The sequence below is a fragment of the Anser anser genome, assembly GCF_964211835.1.
Source record: "Anser anser genome assembly, chromosome: 11".
Classification (NCBI taxonomy): Eukaryota; Metazoa; Chordata; class Aves; order Anseriformes; family Anatidae; genus Anser; species Anser anser.
This window is the reverse complement of record NC_139732.1, coordinates 23,075,697-23,094,503: the sequence shown is the minus strand read 5'-3', so window position 1 is coordinate 23,094,503 and position 18,807 is coordinate 23,075,697. Positions and strand designations below refer to the sequence as shown.

Genomic DNA, 18,807 nt, shown 5'->3' with positions numbered 1-18,807 from the left:
CTGGTCTTGTCTGCCAGGGAGGGAGCGGGGAGGAACGGCCCAAGGACCCCCCCAGAGAAGGACTGGGCACCCAGCGCTGTCCCCAGGGTGGTTTCGTCCCTGGGGGGGCTTCAGCTGGGGCCAGCTCCACGCCGGTGCCACCCCGCAGGAGCAGCTCTCGCCTCGCAGCACGGCTGGGCCAGGCCTTGCCTCAGGCTGGGGGGGGGGAGGCCGAGCTGGGCGCCCTCGGCCCCAGGCAGGGCAGGGCAGGGCGAGGGCTGCATCCTGCCTGGGTCCTGCCCCAGGGACCTCGCTCACACCGCAGACGTTTGCAGCTGCTTTTATTGACAGCACAGTCGGGGTTACACCGCGCAGCCCAGGGCTGGCCCCGCCAGCCCCCCCCGTGTCTCTGTACCAAACCCCATTCCCCCCATCCTCCCCCCCCTGCAGGCTGTGCCCCCATTCCACCCCCAGGGAGGAGGCGGCGCAGGGCTGAACCCCACCCGGGGGCTGCGCTCCCAGCCCCAGGAGGGGACCGGTGCTGTGATGGGGTCACAGCTCGGGCTCTGGCAGCCCGTGGACGTTTTGGCGCGAGCGGCTCCCCGCGGGGCTGAGCGCAGGACCTGCAGCGCTGCCAACAGGGGCAGCCCCCCCCGGCACCACACCCCCTCGGGGCTGACGGGGCTGTCCCAGGAGGGCGCCAGCACCAGCGCCGCGCTGCCGAGGGGCAGCAGCCGCCCGCGCGGCGAGCTCCCGTTACCTCCCGCTGCAGGCCGGGGCTCAGGGCTTGCCCCGCTTCGCCTGGCTCTCGGTGCCCGCGCTGGTGGAGGCTGCCCGCTTGTTGCGGTGGTGCGGGAAGGTGGGCATGAGCTCCGGCTCGCAGGCTGGGGGGGCAGAGAGGTGGGTGAGCGGGGCCCGAGCTCCGCAGCCCTTGGTTGGTGGGGGATTTACTTACGGAGGGGCTTCTCCTTGAAGTAGGAGCTCTCCAGGCAGTCTTTCGCCGTCGCCCTGCGGGTACAAGGGCACGCGGCAAGCTCTGCTCCCGGCCCGAACGCGCTGCTGCCTCCCCTCGCCCTCACAGGTGGCCGGCTCTCCCGGTCCCCAAACCTGCCCGCGCTCTTCCCCGCTCTCGTTTCCACCCCAGCACCCGCCCACGGGGCTGAGCTGCCCCCAGCCCGAGGGAAGGTCCCCACCACGCGGGCACAGCGACACCAGCAGCCCCGAGCCCTGCCCACGCACTTGGCTCTTACCGCTTCTTGGGATCGTACATGAAGAGGAAGTTGAGCAGACGCAGCCCGGCCTCCGAGAGCCAGGGGAACTTGTGCTTGAGGTTGTTGTAAGGCTGCTTCCGCAGGGTGTACTGACTCACCAGGGGCAGCTTGGAGAAACCCTGAGGGCAGGGGTGCGGAGCGTCAGGCGCAGGCAGGGAGGGCGGGCAGGGAGGGCAGCGCCCGCGGAACAGCCCTCACCGGCCAGATGTTTTCGTTGGGTGTCCCCAGGAGCTGCACGATGAGGTCGATCTGGTGGATCTCGGAGGTGCCCGGCAGCAGCGGCTTGTGAGCCAGCAGCTCGGCGAGGATGCAGCCCACGGCCCTGCGGCGCAGGAGCCAGCGGTGGCAGGAGAAGCCCCGCCATCCCCACGTGTGCCTGCAGTCCTGCCTCCCGTGAACCCCCCCGGCACCGCCCAGCCAGCCTCGGCCCCCGCTGTCCTTCCTCCCCGCCCTTACCACATGTCAATGCTGGTGGTCTGCGTCGTCATCCCCAGCAGCAGCTCGGGCGCTCGGTACCTGCGCAGGGAAGGGGCAGGTCTGCAGGAAGCCCCCCCGCTGCCCCCTGCAGGGCTCGCCCCGTGTCACCCCGAGGCAGCACAACTCGGGGCCCCGCACCCAGCACTCACCACAGCGTGACGACTTTGGGGGTCATGGGCTTCGGCGGCATCCCGTACGTACGTGCCAGGCCGAAATCCGCTGCAAGAGAGGGGCAGGCCCGAGGTGAGGGGGGAGGCGAGCTCCGCGCTCCGGCTGCTCGTGGAGCAGAGGGAGAGCTGCAGGCACACCCGCAGCAGGAACCGCCGGGGGAACCGCAGGGGCTCACCGATCTTCACACAGCCTTTGTCAGTCATGAGCAGGTTGGACACCTTCAGATCCCTGCCAGGAACACCGAGGGGCTGGTCAGCGCCGCCCTGCACACGCGGCTCCTCCCACGCCTGCCCTTCCCCAGGGAGCCTGGGGAGACGCCGAGCCCCCGAGCTGGCTGGTCACTGAGAGAAGTGCATCTCGCCGTGCCCACCCTGCCACGGCTCCCACGCTGCCCGTCAGTGTTTGCCCCACGCCCCCACCCAGTTTCTCCACACGGCGCTCCCTGCTCCCGCGGCAGGGGCACAGGAGCTGAGGAACGGCCCCGCAGTTCGAGGGCTCTGCAGGCTGCCTCCCAGCGGTCCCCCCTCCCCACCACGCCTCTCCCCGCGCTCCCACCTGTGGATGATGTACTTCTCGTGCAGGTACTGCAGGCCCCTGAGCACTTGCAAGATGATGCACTTCACCTGGAGGCAGAGGCCAGCAGCGTCACCCACTGTGTGAGCAGCACCAGGCGGACCGCAGGGGTTGCAAGGCACAGGGAACCCACGCTGGTGGCCAGGGTGTTTTGGCTGGAGTCACAGCCCCCTCTCACGGGTGGCATCCCTGAGAGCCTGACCCAACCTTTACCTGAGCCTCAGAAAAAGGTGTCTGCATGTTCTCCAGAAGGCTGGCGAGGTCCTGCTCACAGTAGCCCATTACCAGGAAAATACTAGAGGAGATGGGAGAGAGGCAGGTAAGGCACGGCGTGTGCTGGAGCACCAGGAAGGCATCGCCTCTGAAGAGCAGGGAGGGCAGGAGATGACAGGAGGACAGAGGGGGCACTCTCACCTCTCGAGGTGGTTCCCCACGACCACCTCCTTCAGCTCCACGATGTTGGGGTGGTGGAGCTCCAGGAGCAGGGTGATCTCCCGCAGGCTGCTGACGGGCATTCCTGGGGACAGTGAGAGCTGCACTGCATGAGCGCCTCAAGCAGGGGCCACGGGCACTGCTGTCTGCACGGGGAGCCACCCTTGCCACGGCTCCCCTGGTCCTCTATTACCTTCTTTCTCATTGTCCATCCGCACCTTCTTCAGTGCCACGGTCTCATCTGTTACAGTGTCCCGGGCACGGTCTGGAAGAGCAGCCAGGCGCTCAGCACCAGGAGGCAAACCCTGGCTTTATTCCCAATTATCGGTGGGGCACTGGCACCACTGAGCCCCTACCCAGCCTGTCCCGCTGCCCCCCGGCCCAGCACGCTCCGCTCCCAGGGCAGGTGCCCGTCCTTCCACCCAGGAACCAGCCCCATCCCGGGCCGGGAGGGCAGCCAGCCAGCCCCGCACTCACACACTATGCCGTAGGTGCCCTCCCCGATGCGATTCAGCTTCTCGAACTCCTTCACGCTCCGGCACCTCCCCAGCTGCAACCAAAGCGGCGGTCACGGGCGGGAGCTGCCCTTGGGGCGGCCTCCCACGAGCGGAGGGAGGCACTGCCCGACGGCAGCCTGGCGCCAAGCCCCGGCCCTACCCCCACCGGGCGGGCGGCAGAGCTGCCCCGGCCCCTTCCGCTGCAGGGACGGCCCCGGCCTGCACCCGGTGCCCCCCGGCCCCCCCCTCAGGGCCCGGGTCCCCCCCCTCAGGGCCCGGGGCCTCACCTCACCTCACGGCCCGGCGCCCCCCGAGTCCCCACCTCAGGACCCTGCAGCCCCGTCCCCTCACCCTCTCTGCCGCCGGCACCTCGAAGAAGCCGTCCGCCCACAGCCGCGGGAAGCGCAGCGGCTCCAGCTCCCCCTCAGCGTTGCCGCCCTCCGCCATGGCCGCCCGCCGCCCGCCCCACGCATGCGCCCTCCCGCCCGCCGCCCGCCCCACGCATGCGCAGTACCGCTCGGCGCCGCCTCACGCATGCGCAGTACCGCTCGGCGCCGCCTCACGCGCGCGCAGTGCCGCCCAGCCGCGCAGCCCCCGCCCTCCCCGCGCGGGGCCCTAGCAACGGTTGCTATGCGCGGCCCGGCCCGGCCCGGCGGAGGCCCCGGGCCCTGCCCGCCGTGAGGCCCCCGCCGTGCCCGGGCCCGGCCCGCAGCGCTCGCACCCGGCGCGGTCTGAGCCCAGCACTGGCGTTTACTGAGACCCGGGGCCGTGGGGAGCCCCGGTCACAGCTCCCGGGGAGCCCCCGGGCCGTGCTCCCGGTGCCGGTCAGCCGCCCCCGCGGCGTGCTCCGTCACCACCGTCAGGACCGCGTCCTCCGAGGGCGCCGTGACGATGATTTCTGGGGCGGGAGCGGGGCTCTTCTCGTCGGCTGCGCCTCCTGGGGAGTCTAGAAGGACCGGGGGGAAGCCGTGCGTGAGGGGTCACCGTGAGGAGCCTCACGGCGCCCAGCGGCACCGGCACCGGCGGGAGCACCGGGACCGCCCCGCTCTGCGTGGGGCCCGCCGGGAGGTCCGGCCGCCTCCGAGCTTCGGGGGCACGCACCCACCGGGCAGTGGGTCCGGAAATAAAATTTCCCTCTTGGGAGTCAAACGGGGTCGAGATGGTGACGGGCGACCCCGGCGGGCGGCAGCTCCCTGTGCACCGGGGGGTGTCCGTGTCCCCGTCACTGTCCCCGTTACCGTCCCTGTCCAGGGCGCACGGTCCCGCCGAGCCCCCATTACCCATCCCCAGCAGGGCCCTGCCGAGCGCCTGCCCCATGGCTGCCGTCGGGGCCCCGGGGCCTTTCTGACGGCCGGGCCACCGGCACGGCACCGGGCCCCGCGGCACCGGGCTCGCCTCGCCCCGGTCCCGGTCCAGCCCTGGCACGGCCCGGCCCGGTCACCGCGCTGCCCCCAGCCCCGGGGCCGGTCCCCCCGCAGAGCCCCGGTGCAGCCCCCCCCACCTCCGTGCCCCGCCCCACCGGGGGCCGCCCCCACCGGGAGGCGGCGCGCGCAGCCCGGAAGCGGCGGCGGCGGCACCCGGAAGCGGCGGCGGGGCAGGATGGACGGTAAGGACCGGGGGGGGCGGGAGGCCCCGCCGCACCGGGCCCGGCCCTGTCGTGGCCCCGGGGGCTCCCGGTGCGGCGGGGCGCTGAGGCCGCTGTCTCCCCGCAGACACGCTCTTCCAGCTGAAGGTGAGCGCGGCGCCGACCCCGCCGGCAGCCCCGGGACGTGCCCGCCGCCCAGGGGCCGGTAACGGCGTTCGTGCTGCGGGGGGGGGCAGTCCGGGCTGTTTTGGGGTCCCTTGGGGGGGGGTGGGGGACAGGGACCTCTTGCCCCCCCCTCCTCTTGCCCCCCCCTCCTCTTGCCCCCCCCTCCTCTTGCCCCCCCCTCCTCTTGCCCCCCCCTCCTCTTGCCCCCCCCTCCTCTTGCCCCCCCCTCCTCTTGCCCCCCCCTTTTGCCCCCCTTCTTTTAACCCATCCTTTTTTACCCCCTGTATTTACCCCTACATTTACTCCCCCCTTTATCCCCCCCCTTTTTTTTTAACTCCCCTTTCTTTGCTCCATCTTTATACCCCCCTTTTCTTAACCCCCTGTATTTACCCCCCCTTTTTTACCCCCTGTATTTACCCCCCCTTTTATACCCCCTTTTTTTACCCCCCCTTTTATACCCCCTTTCTTTAACCCCTCTCTTTTATACCCCCTTTTTTTAACCCCCCCCTTTTTTAACCCCTTTTTTTAACCTCCTCTTTTTAACCCCCATTTATACCCCCCTTTTTTTAACTCCCCCCCCCTTTTTAACCCCCCCCCCCCCGTTGCCCTGTGGGTCCCTCTCTAACCCGGGGAGCTGCTCAGCACCCCAGGGTGCTGCCCCCCTGCGAGCAGCCCTCCCCGTGGAGGTGGGGGCGCTTCCCAGGCCCCTGGGTTGCTGCCGCCGCCTTCCCCGCTGCGTCCCGGCGCTAACCCCCGCTTCCTTTCCAGTTCACGGCCAAGCAGCTGGAGAAGCTCGCTAAAAAGGCCGAGAAGGACTCCAAGGCGGAGCAAGCTAAGGTCAAAAAGGTGGGTGGCAGCTCGTCACGGAGCCACGGGTGCTGGCAGCCCTGCCTCCTCCTGTGCCCTGCCAGCTGCGTGCCATCGAGGGACGGGGAAAGCTCTCCGGGCTTTGCTGTGCACCAGCAGTCGCAGAACATTGGCCTCAGAAGGCTTTAGGAATGTTTTTTATTTCACTGGGAGCGTGCTGGGGCACAGGCTCCCCAGGGAAGCGGTCACAGCACCGAGCTGACAGAGCCTGAGAAACGTGTGGGCGTCAGCGGGCATCGGGTCCGATTGCTGGGGGGTCCCGTGCGGGGCCGCGAGTTGGACTCGGTGACCCTGGTGGGTCCCTTCCAGCACAGGGGGTTCTGTGATCATAAGTCCCACGCTGAGATCTCAGCTCTGCTGGGCATGTGTGGTGCCTCCCTGTGACGCCGAGAAGGATTTAATTCCATTCCCAGGGCGTGCTCCGTGTTCGTAGGGGTCGCAGCGAAGCTGCTTCCTGCTGGAGGCCTGTCAGGCAGGAATGGATCGTGCTGGTTCGTAAACGTGGAGTGGAGTCTTGGGGCAAGCAGCTGCCCTTTGCTTTTCCAGGCCCTTCAGCAGAAGAACGTGGAATGTGCTCGCGTCTACGCGGAGAATGCCATTCGCAAGAAGAACGAGGGGCTGAACTGGCTCCGCATGGCTTCCCGAGTGGATGCCGTGGCCTCCAAGGTGCAGACAGCCGTGACGATGAAAGGGGTAAGAGCCTCTGTTCTCGAGTGGGGGGCATTGAGGGTGGTCTGTGCCCTGGTGTGGCACCCCTGGCCGCGCTCTGCCCAGGGCTCTGTGCCAGGGATTCGCTCTCAGCAGCGATGACTTTGCTTTTGGGCAGCACCCACGAAGCAATCTGCTCCTGTTGCAGGTGACCAAAAACATGGCTCAGGTGACTAAGGCTCTGGACAAGGCTCTGAGCTCCATGGACCTGCAGAAAGTGTCTGCTGTGATGGATAAATTCGAGCAGCAGGTTCAGAATTTGGATGTTCATACGTCGGTAAGTGGAGGAGGCCTCGGGGGGTGCGGGAGGACGGGCACTGTCCTGTGTGTCTGGCGCGTGAGAGAGGCTGGGCAGGCCACGGCCCTGCTGCGCAGCAGGGGAGGGTTTTGCCACACAAAGAGGCAAAGTAGCAGGGGAGGAGAGGGAGGAGGGAGGCTGCTGTCCCAGCCAGGGGCTTCGCAGATGGGGCTGTGGAGGACTGGGCCTTGCAACCCTTTGCCGTGGCCTTGTTGTCAGGCTTGAGGCCATGGGGACCGTTCTGGCGCAGGGGCAGCGGTGGTATGGGGTCTGTGGCGTGATTTTCGAGGGGAAGAAGTCGTGCTGGACCGAGCAACTTTCCCTGTGGGGCAGGCTGACGGGCTGTCTCTGTTTCAGGTCATGGAGGACTCCATGAGCTCCGCCACCACCCTGACCACGCCGCAGGAGCAGGTGGACAGCCTCATCGTGCAGATCGCCGAGGAGAACGGCTTGGAGATCATGGACCAGCTCAGCCAGCTCCCCGAGGGGGCTTCGGCGGTGGGCGAGAGCTCGGTGCGCTCCCAGGAGGACCAGCTGTCACGGAGGTTGGTTCTCTGCCGGGTCCTTCGCCTCGCGCTGAGGCAGTCTGAATTCTTCACGGGGGTCTCCCATCAGCATGAAAGGCATGAATTAGCACGTCGTGGTTGGCCGAGTGGGTGCTGAGCTCCTCTGCAAAGCTCAGGCGAGCCAGAGCCCTGCAGCGTGTGCCAGGCATTCCCTGCTGGGTACCTGGCCAGGCCCGGGGAGGGCGCAGGCAGGCGAGGTGGCCGCTCGGGGCCGGCTGCTGGCACCTGGCAGCGAGCTGTCCTCGATCCGGCACCGAGCCGGCTGCCCCTGCTCCGTGCTCGCCCTCACGCAGCTGCAGCCAGCTCCGGGAACAGGCTGTCTCGCTGGAGCTGCCCCAGGAGGAGCCGATCGGCTTCCTCTCCCTGCTCCCTCCCCACGCAGCCGCTGCCGGGGTCCCTCAGCGCGACGGCACCGAGGTGGCAGCGGCCCCGTGCTGCCCTGGGGGAGGCACCAAGCGGCTGCAGCCACGGGGTACCCACGAGAGGAGCTGGGAGCCCCATTTCTGCAGCAAAATAGCTGCGCTGACGACAGACGCTGTGTGTTTCCTGCAGGCTGTCAGGGCTGCCTGCTCCGGGGCAGGATTTCTTGCCTCTCCGCCGCTGGAGGGAGGCAGAGTCGTGCCCTGGATGTGCTGCCTCCTAAGTCCTCCTGCCTGGTGGCCGTTCCTGGCTGCTCTCATGCCGCTTCCCTCTTGTTCTCTCCCTTCCAGGTTGGCTGCCTTGCGGAATTAAGGTCTCCCGCCTCCCCTGCGGACTGCTGCCACACTGGTTGTATGGTGTGTGGGGACGGAGGGACCCAGGACTCCTTCCCCCCTGCCCGTTATGTCCTTGCTCTGACCTGCTGGCCGGGCAGGGCCGGCCCCTCCTGCAGCAGCACGTCCCCAGCCCTGCCCGCCTCCCCGCAGACATCTTTTGGGGTGCGACGGTGACCGGAGCAGGCAGAGATCCCGGCAGGGGGGGATGGAGCAAGGGCAGCCCTTCTCTGGGCTTGACGGATGCTTCGCTGGTTCTGATTTTAGGGTGATTTTTAGGGTGTTCTTCATTTGAGGGTCGCTGTCGGTTTCTCGCGGCACCCCCTGATGCAACGTGCCGCTCCTGATTTAACACTAAACGAATCCTTCTGGGGGTGGGTTGTGGCGTCTCCTGGGGTGCTGGCTGCCTGCCTCCTCCGTGCGTAGCACGCTTGCTACCTGCTGTAGGGCCTCCCAGCTGTGGGCAGCACCCGGCGGGGGCCCGCAGCAAGCAGCTGTGCCCTTGGTGTTGCAGCAGGAGGGATGCGGGCTCGCTCCCCACGGGGCGGTGGTGTTTCTGTGGGGTTTGTGCCTTGCAGGAAGGTACGTGGGTACGCCGCCGCACCTCTCGCCTAGCAGCGACCTTCCCCAGCCCCTGCTGCCCGGTTCGTAGCCATACCTGCTGGCCCTGCTTGCAGACCTCGCCTCGCCGACTCGCCTGGCCCTGGCAGGCTGACCCTCCCCGCGTCTCTACCACGAAGTGGCCTTTGAAACGCTCGTCCTGCCCCGCCAGTCCACCCGTGCCCCCTCCCAGCGCTGCAGGCAGTGAGTTATCGGGGCCGTGACCCTGTGGGGCCGGTCCGTGCCTGGCACCGCAGCCTCGTCCTGGCCGCATTGGGCGTACCGGGGTGGGTGCCAAACCGTCCTGGGCACGCATCCGCCTGTCCCCTGGGTCCCCCCCTGCTGCCGTTTCCTCCCCGCTGTCCCCACCTTGCCACATCTCCGTGCCCGGGGGGCTGGCGGTGGGCTGGGGGGGAGGCGCGGCAGTCGGTGCTCCCAGCGCCCCTTCTCCCCCGTGACTCCCCGAGGTACCGGGTGGCTGGGAAGCTTGCGGGAAGGAAACGAGGCTTCCTTTGGCTCTCAGGAGGAGGAATTTCAGCCCTCTCGCTGCAGGCCGTGAGTGAGGACCCTGCGGCCGCCCAGCCCTGCAGCGCTGGAGCTGCCCCGGTGCGCCCGCAGCGCGGAGCCGTGCGGCACGCGGCTGCTGCTGCCGCGGGCAGCTCCCGTCCATCAGCTTTGGTGGGAATTCTCGGTCACACGCGGCCGCTGCGTGGGGCTGGGCTGAGAGCGGGGCCTCGGCGGCTGTCTGCGGGGCAGGGGAAGTGCGGGGACGGGCGGCAGCCCCCGCACACCTCCGGTGCTGGCGCCCGGCCCGGCTCAGGCCACGGACACAGGGCAGGACACGCTCCAGGCCGGGGCCACCTCCTCAGTGCTTGTAACAAAAACACTTCGTGCTGTTTGGATTATTATTTTTCTTCTGAGTTCAGTGGCCTTGGCTGCATGTGTCTAGCTGAGAGAGCCTTCCGCCCTCGTGTGCCGGGGCAGGGACGTGGGGGGGTGACAACAGGGCAGCGGGAGGGGGCTTTGGGCTGCAAAGCCGCTTGTGCACGGCGCCTGCACCACGGAGCAGGGCTGCCACCAGCACCTGGCCCTGCATCGGCACTGGGCTGGGGGCTGGGACGTGCCCCCCGGCCCATGGAAACACTCCCTCTTCCCCTGTGATGTTTCTGTCTTGATTCCTGTTGGGTTTTTGTTGTTGTGTTTTGTTTTTTTTTTAAGCTTGTCTCCGTTGCCTTTTTCTTCTCCAACACACTGTTGATTACCTTCTGCTATTTTAAATAAAAACTGCCTGAACAGCCGTCGTGTGCACAAGGGGCTCAGGCACGAAGAGGGGAGCCGGGCTGTGAACCCCACCGCAGCTGGGGACAGAACTGGGGGTCCCGTGGGGCTCAGGTAGGGAGGAGGGAGAGGCCGGTCCTGGTCCTGCAGCCTCCCTGCCTCCTGTTTTGGGAGAAGGGGAGCCCCCACCTGCTGTCCCCATGGGACTGGGGGGTCACAGCCTCTGGGGGCAGCCAAGGGGAAGGCCCCTGACGTGTTTGGGACACCCTGCGTGCCACATACCTACGCCTCCCCCCAGGGACCAGTTCCCTTCCTGTGGCTGAGCTGGGGGAACTGGGACGAGCAGGAGCTGCCACAGCCCTGCTGCGGCCGCCACCAGCTCCCGGGGGGCCGAGGCAGCCGCCTCCCTCCCCGGTTCTTTTCCCAGCATTGTTCTGGGGCCGCCTGGCTCCCTGCGCTCTTCCCCACGCCTCTCCCAAGACCTTGTGGGGGGAAGCTTGGGCTTGCCAAGGGGGAGATGCCCACGCAGGAGCTCTGCCCTTTCCCATCCCGAGCACCCACCGACGGCGGGTGCGACCCGGGGGGCTGGGGGCTCATCCTTTCCCCTGCGCCTGGCAGACGGGCTCTGCGCCGCAGCCAAGCTGCGAATGCCACAGGAAGGTGGCTCTGCTTCGCGAGCTTGTTTTCCCCGGTGCCCAAAGCCGCCTCCGCTCTGAAGACAGGCTGTTCCCAAATGTGAGAGGAAATTGCTAAGAAGATGATTGAGTAACCAATTAATTCGCTAATGATTAATGGAAGCATCCTGCGGAGGCAGCCCCGCCGCCACCTGGCCGGGTGTTGCGGCGATGTCTCACTCCCGGTGCGGTGGCAGCCTGGAGCCCGGCCGCTGCCCCGGGGTGGGCACCCACCGGCTGCCTCCGCCATGCCGGGGTGACCGGTGCTGCGCTGGGGTGCCATCGGGGTGCCGGGGTGGCCGGTGACACGCCGTGGTGGCTCGTCACCGCAGCGGGGCAGGTGCCGGCCCCACCACGCAGCCCTGGGGGCTCGGGGGCGACGCGCGCAGCCAGCGGGATGCCAGGAACGGCTTCATCTTGCTCGGGGTAAGGTGCGGCAGGATCCGGCCATGCCGGGGGCGCCCAGCACCCACGAGCAGGATGCTAGGAGAGCAGGGTGCTGAGCAGGGGCAGCGCCAGGAGCAGGGCTGCCGGCAGGAGCGGGGCTGGGCCGGCCCCGCTGGTGTCGCTGTAGCCGTAGCTCGTCCTGCACGCCCCTGCCAGCTCCTTGAAGGCGATGGGCTCCTCGTGGGGCGCCGTGCCCTGCAGGGACATCTTCACCTGCGGGGGGACGGGGCAGGTTCCCGCGGTGAGGGGTGGTCCCCGCGTGCCGCACCGCCCCGCAGCACCTTCACGGTGCTGCCCTGCGTGTCCCTGTGCCGCCCTGTGTCCCCAGACGTCCCCGAGCACCCCGGTGCCCCACTTATCCGTGTGTCCCTGTGTCCCCGTGCCCTGTGCGTCCCCGTGCCCCCCGCTCCCCACTCACCTCCTCCACCTTCCTGAACACACGGAGCAGGTTGTCCGCCAGCGCCGCTTTCACCTCCTGCTCCGTCCAGTTCCTGCGCAGCAGCTCCGCCACCAGCGCCGGGTAGGTGGAGACGTCCTCCAGGCCCGTGGGGACCCTGTGGCACCCCCACGGCTCAGAGCCCAGCCCGGCAGCACCCTGTGTCCCCCCCCAGCCCCCCAGGCAGGGCATGGGGGTGCCCCAGGGCCGATCCCGATCTCACCCTTTGGGCCACCCCGTCCCAGTCCCTGCGCGCCGCTGCCCGCGTTACCCCGTGACGCCGTCGTAGTCCCCGCCGAAGCCGACGGACTGGGAGCCTGCCACCTTCTTCACGTGGTCCATGTGGTCTGAGGGTGCGGGGGGGGGGGGGTTGAGCGGGCAGGGGGACACTGCACCCCCCTCGTACCCCCCCATCCCTGCCCGCTGCCTCACCCGCGACGTTGCTCAGGTTGGCCTTGTCACTGCACGTCACGTACTGGTTGTAGAAGTTGACCATCACCAGCCCCTCCTTGGAGGCCTGGGGGAGAGGCGGTCCTGAGCCCCGTGGCAGCCCTGCTGGACCCCCCCCCCCGCCTTGTGCCCCTGCCAGCAGCCGTGCCATCGCTCACCACCATCCTCAGCACGTCGTCCGGCACGTTGCGGCGGTGCGGGCAGAGGCTGTAGGCGGACGAGTGGCTGAAGATGACGGGGGCTTTGGAGATGTTCAGCACCATCTTCATGGTATCCACTGAGACGTGGGCCAGGTCCACCATCATGCCCAGGCGGTTCATCTCCTCCACCACGGTCTGCAGGGACGGGGACGGGGATGGGGACGGGGTGAGGGCTGCGGCAGCCCCACGGGGGGGACGCCGTGCACCGGGGGCTGGCTGACCCCAGGCCATGTCCCCCCTCTACTCTGGGGCACTGCACCCAGCTCCATCCCCGCTCACCTTCCCGAAGGACGAGAGGCCGTGGTGCACGGGCGACTCCTCCGCGGTGTCCACCAGCCAGTTGTCAGCCCTGCGGGGCCGGCAGAGCATCAGAGCAGCCCCCCCCAGCCTCCTCCCCGTCCCTGCCACCCTCCCGGCCCCTCCGATGCCCCGCACCAGGGCGTGTTGCAGCTGTGGGTGAGGGTCATGTAGCGGACGCCCAGGTGGTAGAAGGTGCGCAGGACGCCCAGGCTGCTGTCGATGGAGTGGCCGCCCTCCACGCCGATGAGGCTGGCCACCTTCTTGTTCTGGAAAGCCTCCTCGATGCCTGCGGGAGGGCGGCGGGCGCTCAGCCGGGGACGGGCACCGGCAGCCCCTTGCCCCCCGCCGGCGGCCCCGCGCCCGCTCACCGGTGCTGTTGACGACGCAGGCGAAGGTCTCGGGGTAGAGCTCGCACATGCGGTGCACCACGTCGATCTGCTCCAGCGTGCGCTTCACCGCGTCCTTGTTCTGCGTCTCGCAGGGCACGTACGCCGACCAGAACTGCGCGGGGAGGCAGGGGGTGAGCGCCCCGACCCCATTCTGGGGCCGCCCCGGTGCCCGCGCCCCGCTCGCCGTCCCACCTGGCCGCCCACGTGCCCGGTGTTCAGCTTGGGGATGTTGGTGTGCGTGCCGGTCAGCTGCGTGAGGTTGGCCTCCGGCAGCCCCAGCTGGTTGTTGAACCTTTTGAGGAGCTGCCAGGGCAGGTCGTTGTGCCTGGGCCGGGGAGAGAGCAGAGTGAGGGGCTGTCTGTCCGTCTGTCCAGCCAGCCAGACGGCTGCCCCGCTACCTGCCCGGGACCCCTGGCTGCCTGCCCACCTACCCACCCACCCACCCACCCACCCATCCCTCCCATCCATCCATCCATCCATCCATCCATCCATCCATCCATCCATCCATCTCTCCCTCCATCCCTCCCTCCCTCCCTCCCTCTCTCTCTCTATCCATAACCCCTCCCTCCATCCCTCCCTTCCTTTGCCCCTCCCTCTCTCCTTCCCTCTGCCTGTCCCTCCCTCTGTCCATCTGTCCGTCCTTCCCTCCGCCTGTCCCTCCTTCCCTCCATCCATCTGTCTGTCCCTCCCTCCTCCTGTCCCTCCTCCACCCCCTCCCACCCATCTGTGCCCCCCGGGACGAGCCACCCAAGCCGCTCAGGCCAGGAGCAGGGGCGGCCACCCCGCTGGGACCCCTCGGCACAGCCCCCCTCTCCCATCCCCACGCAGCCCTCGCCCACCGCCGGGCTCCCTCCTGCACCCGGGGGAGGCAGCCCAGCATCCCCACCGAGGGACATTGCTGTCACCGTGCTGGGGATGTCACCGCTGTGGGGATGTCACCGCCGTGGGCATGTCACCACCACGTGGCGTCACGTACCTGTGGCGTCATGTACCCAGCGGCATTTCTGGGGAAGTTCTCGGGGCAGACGCACGAGCCAGCTCCCACCTCTTCCCTCCCGCATTGTGGCCCCGCCACATCCTCCCGCTCCTCTGTCCCCGCTCCCTCTGCCGGGGCTGCTCCGGGCGAGGTGGTGGCCACACACCCCACGGAGCCGTGGGGATGCCACCGAGGACCCGACCCCACCACCGGGAACAGCGTCCGGGGTGTCCTGGCAGGGGACCGGGAATGTCCCTTGGGACACGGCTCTGCAGGACTTCCCCCGGGGGCAGCCTGGCCCCGTTTCCCAGCACCGGCCCCATTCCTGGCCTGGCTGCGTGGTGTCCGGGGATCCCCCGTGGTTGTGCAGCCCCGAGTGCACCATGCGGGGATCCCCCGGCGAGGCCAGCCCCGCGTGTCCCCGGGGTGCACAGCACGGGCATCCCCCCGGCAGGGCCGCGGGGCTTTCTGCGCCTGGGAGTTTCGCAGGAGCCGGGACCCGTGCGCCGCGGGGCCGGGCAACCTTTGGAGCCGCCGTGGGGCCGCGCTCACCCGTCGATGACCGGCGTGGTCTCCATGATGCGCTTGGCCTCCTCCAGGTGCTGCTGCGCCGAGCAGGGCAGGAGCAGGCACAGCACCAGCACGCTCCAGCGCAGCATCGTATCCTCGCCCCGTGTGGGTACGGGCGCCGCCGGCTGCTCTGGGATGAGACCGGTGTCCTGCCACCACCGTGGGAGCCTGCCGAGTGCTCGCAGCTGCCCAGCCTCGCCGTCCTTCCCCTCCCGTGGTAAATCAATAACCAGGAGCCCCGACCATAAATCCACCCTTGCACCCTGTGCCCGGCTCTGGCAGTGCCTGGGCACCGCGACGGCCTCCCCCAGCACGGCACGGGTGGCACGGGGACGCGCCGGGGCCTCTCGACATAGCTGTGGTTACGCTCCCGGCCCCTCTAACGCAGCGCAGATTTTTCTGCTGGAAAAGCGCCGGTCCCACCCGCGCCTCGGCCTCCCCACTGCCGGCACCCCCAGCCCCACGCTGGCACCCCAGCCCCGTGCCCCATGTCCCTAGGGGGGGTCTCGGCAGGGCCCGCTGCCCCTGTCCCCCTGTCCCCAGCTCACCGCTGTCCCCGGGACGCTCGGGTGGCTGCTCCCAGTAGCGGCTGTGCAATACGTTTTCCGGCTTGTGTGTCTGCGCGCGGGGCTGGAACGGGCTCCGGCCACCCCAGAGCCAGCCCCCGCCTTGGTGCTGGGCGGTGGCCGAGCTCCAGCGCGCCCCGCAGCTCCGTGCCCAGGCTGCCCCACGCCGAGGGCTGGGGGGGCAGCGGTGGGGCAGCACGGCCACCGGTGCTGCTGCTGCTGCTGCGGGGGGAAACTGAGGCACTGTCCTGCCCGCGCCCCGTCACCCACCGTGGGGTGTACCCTGCCGGTGGCCGCGGGCAAGGAGCGGCACCGAGGGGCTGCGGGAGCGGTGAGGAGCCACGTGGAGCAAACCCAGCCCCAGCTCCTCATCCTGGGGTGGCTGGGCAGGGACGCCCCCACTGCGGCACAGCGAGCCCGGATGTGGGGCGCCGAGGCCTGCATCGTATGGGGCACAATGTGGGGCTGGCACCCCACGGCACGTGGATCACCGTCTGGGCCACCGCAGCCAGGAGGGCCCTGAGCACCCCCGGCCCTGCTGGGGGGCTCGCAGCCCCTCCAACTCCCCCCACATCCCCAGTGGGTCCGGCCGCGTGTCCCCCCCGGCATGGTCCCAACCTGGGGATGGCCCCACGGCCCCCAGCCCCGCAGCAGCTTTCCCCCGCGCCGGCCCCCGCCACCGCCCCCGGCCCCTTGCCAGGAATGCGCCGGGGGGGCCCAGCCCCACGCCCTGCGCCCGCCGGCTCTGGCTTCCTCTTCTGCAGCTATTTAAGGGCCGTCCCCGGCACGTCCCGCGCGGCCGGGCCATGGAGCGGCTGGAGGTGACGGAGACCTTCGCTGGCATCGCCCTGCCCGGGCACCTCCACACCAAGGAGTCCCTGCAGTTCGCCACCACCTTCCCCTTCCGTGACACCGACGTGGTCATCGTCACCTACCCCAAGTCAGGTGAGCGGCGGCAGGCGGGGAGGTGTCAGGGAGGGGGACAGTGATGGGGTACGGGGATGGCCATGGGGACCCCCGGGCGGAGGGACCGGGGCGGGGGGGGGGGAGCTCTGCCGTGCGGCCCCTGCTCGCCAGCAGGCCCTGGTGCTGCCGACGTGGCTGGGATGTGGCCGGGCCCTCGGCCAGCCCTGGAGGGCACCGCGCCCCCGCCCTGCACAGCCACTGCCTCCCCCCCATCCCCCCGCCACAGCCCCATGGCAGGGGGCTCAGCCCCACTGCTTTGTGGGGTGGAGGCAGCCACCCCACACCCACCCCTGCTGTGTCCCCAGCCCCGTCCCCATTCCCGACCCCAAACCCATCCCCATCCCCATCCCCATCCCCGGGGGGGTTACAACTGCCAGGGCGCAGTGGGGCAGTGGTCCCACGCCGCTGCTGCTGCCCTGCGCCACCTCGCTCCGCGCCATGCCATGCCGGGCCATGTTGTGCTGCGCTGCGCCGAGCCGTGCTATGGCCATTACATGGCATACATCGCCGTGCTGTGCCGCGCCACGCCGTGCTGTGCTGTGACAAGTCACGCCATGGGGTGCTGTGCCACACTGTGCTGTGCCATGCCACGATGTGCCGTGCTGTGCCGTGCTGTGCCACGCTGTGCCACACTGTGCCACGCTGTGCCACACTGTGCCGTGCTGTGCCACACTGTGCCATGCTGTGCTGCGCTGTGCCACGCTGTGCCACGCTGTGCCGTGCTGTGCCACACTGTGCCACGCTGTGCCGTGCTGTGCCACACTGTGCCGTGCTGTGCCGCGCTGTGCCACGCTGTGCTGTGCTGTGCCACGCTGTGCCGTGCTGTGCCACACTGTGCCATGCTGTGCTGCACTGTGCCACGCTGTGCCACGCTGTGCCGTGCTGTGCCACACTGTGCCACACTGTGCCGTGCTGTGCCACACTGTGCCGTGCTGTGCTGCGCTGTGCCACGCTGTGCCACGCTGTGCCGTGCTGTGCCACGCTGTGCCGTGCTGTGCCACACTGTGCCACACTGTGCCGTGCTGTGCTGCGCTGTGCCACGCTGTGCCACGCTGTGCCGTGCTGTGCCACGCTGTGCCGTGCTGTGCCACACTGTGCCACACTGTGCCGTGCTGTGCTGCGCTGTGCCGTGCTGTGCCGCGCTGTGCCACGCTGTGCCACGCTGTGCCGTGCTGTGCCACACTGTGCCGTGCTGTGCCGTGCTGTGCCGCACTGTGCCACGCTGTGCCGCACTGTGCCACACTGTGCCGCGCTGTGCCACGCTGTGCCACACTGTGCTGTGCCATGCCACGATGTGCCGCGCTGTGCCGTGCTGTGCCGCGCTGTGCCACACTGTGCTGCGCTGTGCCACGCTGTGCCATGTCATGCTGTATCAAGCCACACAATGCCATCCCATGCCATGCCATGCCGCGGTGTGTGTGGCAGTGCCCGTGAGGGGTGGCAGTGCCCTGACGCCCCCTTCCCCAGGCACCACTTGGATGCAGGAGATCCTGACGCTGCTGTACAGCCGCGGGGACGCGCTGCCGGCCAAGACCATCCCCAACTGGGAGCGGGCGCCCTGGCTGGAGCAGATCCACTTCAGAGGTGCGCTGCGGGACACAGCCGCGCACCGCCTCATCACCAGCCACCTGCCCGCCCGTGTCCTGGCCCCCCTGCTGCAGCGGAGCAAGGCCAAGGTGAGGGGAGCCGGGCGGGCGGGGGGTCCCCGTGCTGCTGGGGCTTCCCCCAGCTGGGGCAGCTGCCAGGGACTTTCTGAGGGTGCAGCGGAGCAGCGGGGACAGAGCCTGGAAACTCCCTCGCTGCCGCAGCTCTGAGAGCGGTGTCCCCCCACCAGGTGATCTATGTGGCCAGGAACCCCAAGGACGTCGTTGTCTCCTTCTACTACTTCCACCGCCTGGCCAAATTCCTGCCTGACCCCGTCTCCTTCGATGCCTTCCTCCAGCAGTTCCTCGAGGGCACTGGTAAGGGCTGGGGGAGCCCAGGTGTGTGAGCGGGGGGCACACCGGGGGCCGGCCACGGGCTCGCATCACCCCCAGGCTCCCCGCAGTGCACTACGGCTCCTGGTTCGACCACGTCAAGGGCTGGCTGGGCCAGCGGCAGCTCCTGGACATCTTCTACGTCACCTATGAGGAGCTGCACCAGGTGAGCCCTGCGTCCCCATGTCCCCCAGCCCTGTGTCCCCCAGCCCCTTGTCCCAGCCCCGCCGGCTGACCCCCTGTGCCGCAGGACCTGCGGGGCACGGCGCAGCGGCTCAGCACCTTCCTGGGCTGCCCGCTGGGGCCGGAGACGCTGGAGGCCCTGGAGCAGCACTGCAGCTTCGCCGCCATGCGGGACAACGCCATGGCCAACTACACCCTCATCCCCCGCGAGATCATGGACCACAGCCAGGGACGCTTCATGCGCAAAGGTGAGGGGACGGGGGGGGGGTGGCGGGCACGTCGGTGCCAGCATCGTCCCATGCCCCGGTCCCACCGGTCCCTTCCCATCCCGCAGGCGTGGTGGGGGACTGGCGCGACCACTTCTCCCCGCTGCAAAACGCCCTCTTCAACCGTGTCTACCAGGAGGAGATGCGTGACGTTGACCTCAGCGTCCACTGGCCCATGGTGTGAGGGCT

At 69.1% G+C, this 18,807-nt stretch overlaps 4 protein-coding genes across 11 annotated transcripts; 2 read left to right on the top strand and 2 right to left on the bottom strand.

Annotated features, from left to right (window-relative positions):
- Positions 1 to 306: 306 nt before the first annotated feature.
- CDK10 (cyclin dependent kinase 10) lies at positions 307 to 3,909 on the bottom strand. Of its 4 annotated transcripts, none has more exons than XM_083851791.1 (13): positions 3,752 to 3,909; positions 3,381 to 3,453; positions 3,097 to 3,168; positions 2,886 to 2,988; positions 2,685 to 2,766; positions 2,454 to 2,521; positions 2,074 to 2,126; positions 1,877 to 1,946; positions 1,707 to 1,766; positions 1,449 to 1,572; positions 1,230 to 1,369; positions 935 to 987; positions 307 to 863 (listed from the first exon to the last, which is right to left on the bottom strand). In XM_083851791.1, exons 1-13 carry the CDS (start codon positions 3,845 to 3,847, stop codon positions 760 to 762), a joined length of 1,098 nt encoding a protein of 365 aa, XP_083707917.1. In that variant the 5' UTR covers positions 3,848 to 3,909; the 3' UTR covers positions 307 to 759. The 4 variants fall into 4 exon arrangements, with proteins under 4 accessions (XP_083707917.1, XP_083707918.1, XP_083707919.1 ...); XM_083851792.1 differs by having other exon boundaries at positions 3,770 to 3,862; XM_083851793.1 differs by having other exon boundaries at positions 2,886 to 3,004; positions 3,752 to 3,858.
- A 1,029-nt stretch (positions 3,910 to 4,938) lies between these two features.
- Positions 4,939 to 10,239, top strand: CHMP1A (charged multivesicular body protein 1A). The gene is made up of 7 exons (XM_083851788.1): positions 4,939 to 5,006; positions 5,113 to 5,132; positions 5,919 to 5,996; positions 6,564 to 6,710; positions 6,874 to 7,002; positions 7,381 to 7,568; positions 8,300 to 10,239. The coding sequence occupies exons 1-7, from the start codon at positions 5,000 to 5,002 to the stop codon at positions 8,319 to 8,321; spliced, it is 591 nt and encodes a 196-aa protein (XP_083707914.1). The 5' UTR covers positions 4,939 to 4,999; the 3' UTR covers positions 8,322 to 10,239.
- A 738-nt stretch (positions 10,240 to 10,977) lies between these two features.
- Positions 10,978 to 16,172, bottom strand: DPEP1 (dipeptidase 1). 5 transcript variants are annotated; one of them, XM_083851779.1, is made up of 12 exons: positions 15,846 to 16,172; positions 15,210 to 15,449; positions 14,644 to 14,791; positions 13,308 to 13,440; positions 13,095 to 13,227; positions 12,862 to 13,012; positions 12,706 to 12,775; positions 12,385 to 12,561; positions 12,209 to 12,293; positions 12,048 to 12,123; positions 11,759 to 11,894; positions 10,978 to 11,553 (listed from the first exon to the last, which is right to left on the bottom strand). In XM_083851779.1, the coding sequence occupies exons 1-12, from the start codon at positions 16,150 to 16,152 to the stop codon at positions 11,377 to 11,379; spliced, it is 1,833 nt and encodes a 610-aa protein (XP_083707905.1). In that variant the 5' UTR covers positions 16,153 to 16,172; the 3' UTR covers positions 10,978 to 11,376. The 5 variants fall into 5 exon arrangements, with proteins under 5 accessions (XP_083707905.1, XP_083707906.1, XP_083707907.1 ...); XM_083851780.1 differs by having other exon boundaries at positions 15,210 to 15,446; XM_083851781.1 differs by having other exon boundaries at positions 14,644 to 14,829; positions 15,210 to 15,889.
- Positions 16,173 to 17,671: 1,499 nt separating this feature from the next.
- On the top strand, positions 17,672 to 18,802 carry LOC310905351 (sulfotransferase 2B1-like; the record flags this gene model as incomplete). Its single annotated transcript, XM_083851522.1, has 5 exons — positions 17,672 to 17,869; positions 18,028 to 18,154; positions 18,241 to 18,335; positions 18,420 to 18,600; positions 18,687 to 18,802. The coding sequence occupies 5 exons, from the start codon at positions 17,672 to 17,674 to the stop codon at positions 18,800 to 18,802; spliced, it is 717 nt and encodes a 238-aa protein (XP_083707648.1).
- Between the last annotated feature and the right edge of the window lie 5 nt (positions 18,803 to 18,807).

Excerpts from the sequence above, each read along its gene's own strand:
- CDK10 (XM_083851791.1), bottom strand. The coding sequence starts at position 3,847 with ATGGCGGAGGGCGGCAACGCTGAGGGGGAGCTGGAGCCGCTGCGCTTC. Across the intron at positions 3,169-3,380 it reads GGGCACCTACGGCATAGTGT|ACCGTGCCCGGGACACTGTA; the intron begins GTGAGTGCGGGG and ends CTGCTCTTCCAG. Across the intron at positions 2,127-2,453 it reads GAGAAGTACATCATCCACAG|GGATCTGAAGGTGTCCAACC; the intron begins GTGGGAGCGCGG and ends TGTTCCTGGCAG.
- CHMP1A (XM_083851788.1), top strand. Across the intron at positions 5,133-5,918 it reads ACACGCTCTTCCAGCTGAAG|TTCACGGCCAAGCAGCTGGA; the intron begins GTGAGCGCGGCG and ends CTTCCTTTCCAG. Across the intron at positions 7,569-8,299 it reads GAGGACCAGCTGTCACGGAG|GTTGGCTGCCTTGCGGAATT; the intron begins GTTGGTTCTCTG and ends TCTCCCTTCCAG.
- DPEP1 (XM_083851777.1), bottom strand. The coding sequence starts at position 15,836 with ATGCCGGGGGGGACACGCGGCCGGACCCACTGGGGATGTGGGGGGAGT. Across the intron at positions 12,776-12,861 it reads CACAGCTGCAACACGCCCTG|GGCTGACAACTGGCTGGTGG; the intron begins GTGCGGGGCATC and ends CCGGCCCCGCAG. Across the intron at positions 11,895-12,047 it reads GACTACGACGGCGTCACGGG|GGTCCCCACGGGCCTGGAGG; the intron begins GTAACGCGGGCA and ends GGGGTGCCACAG.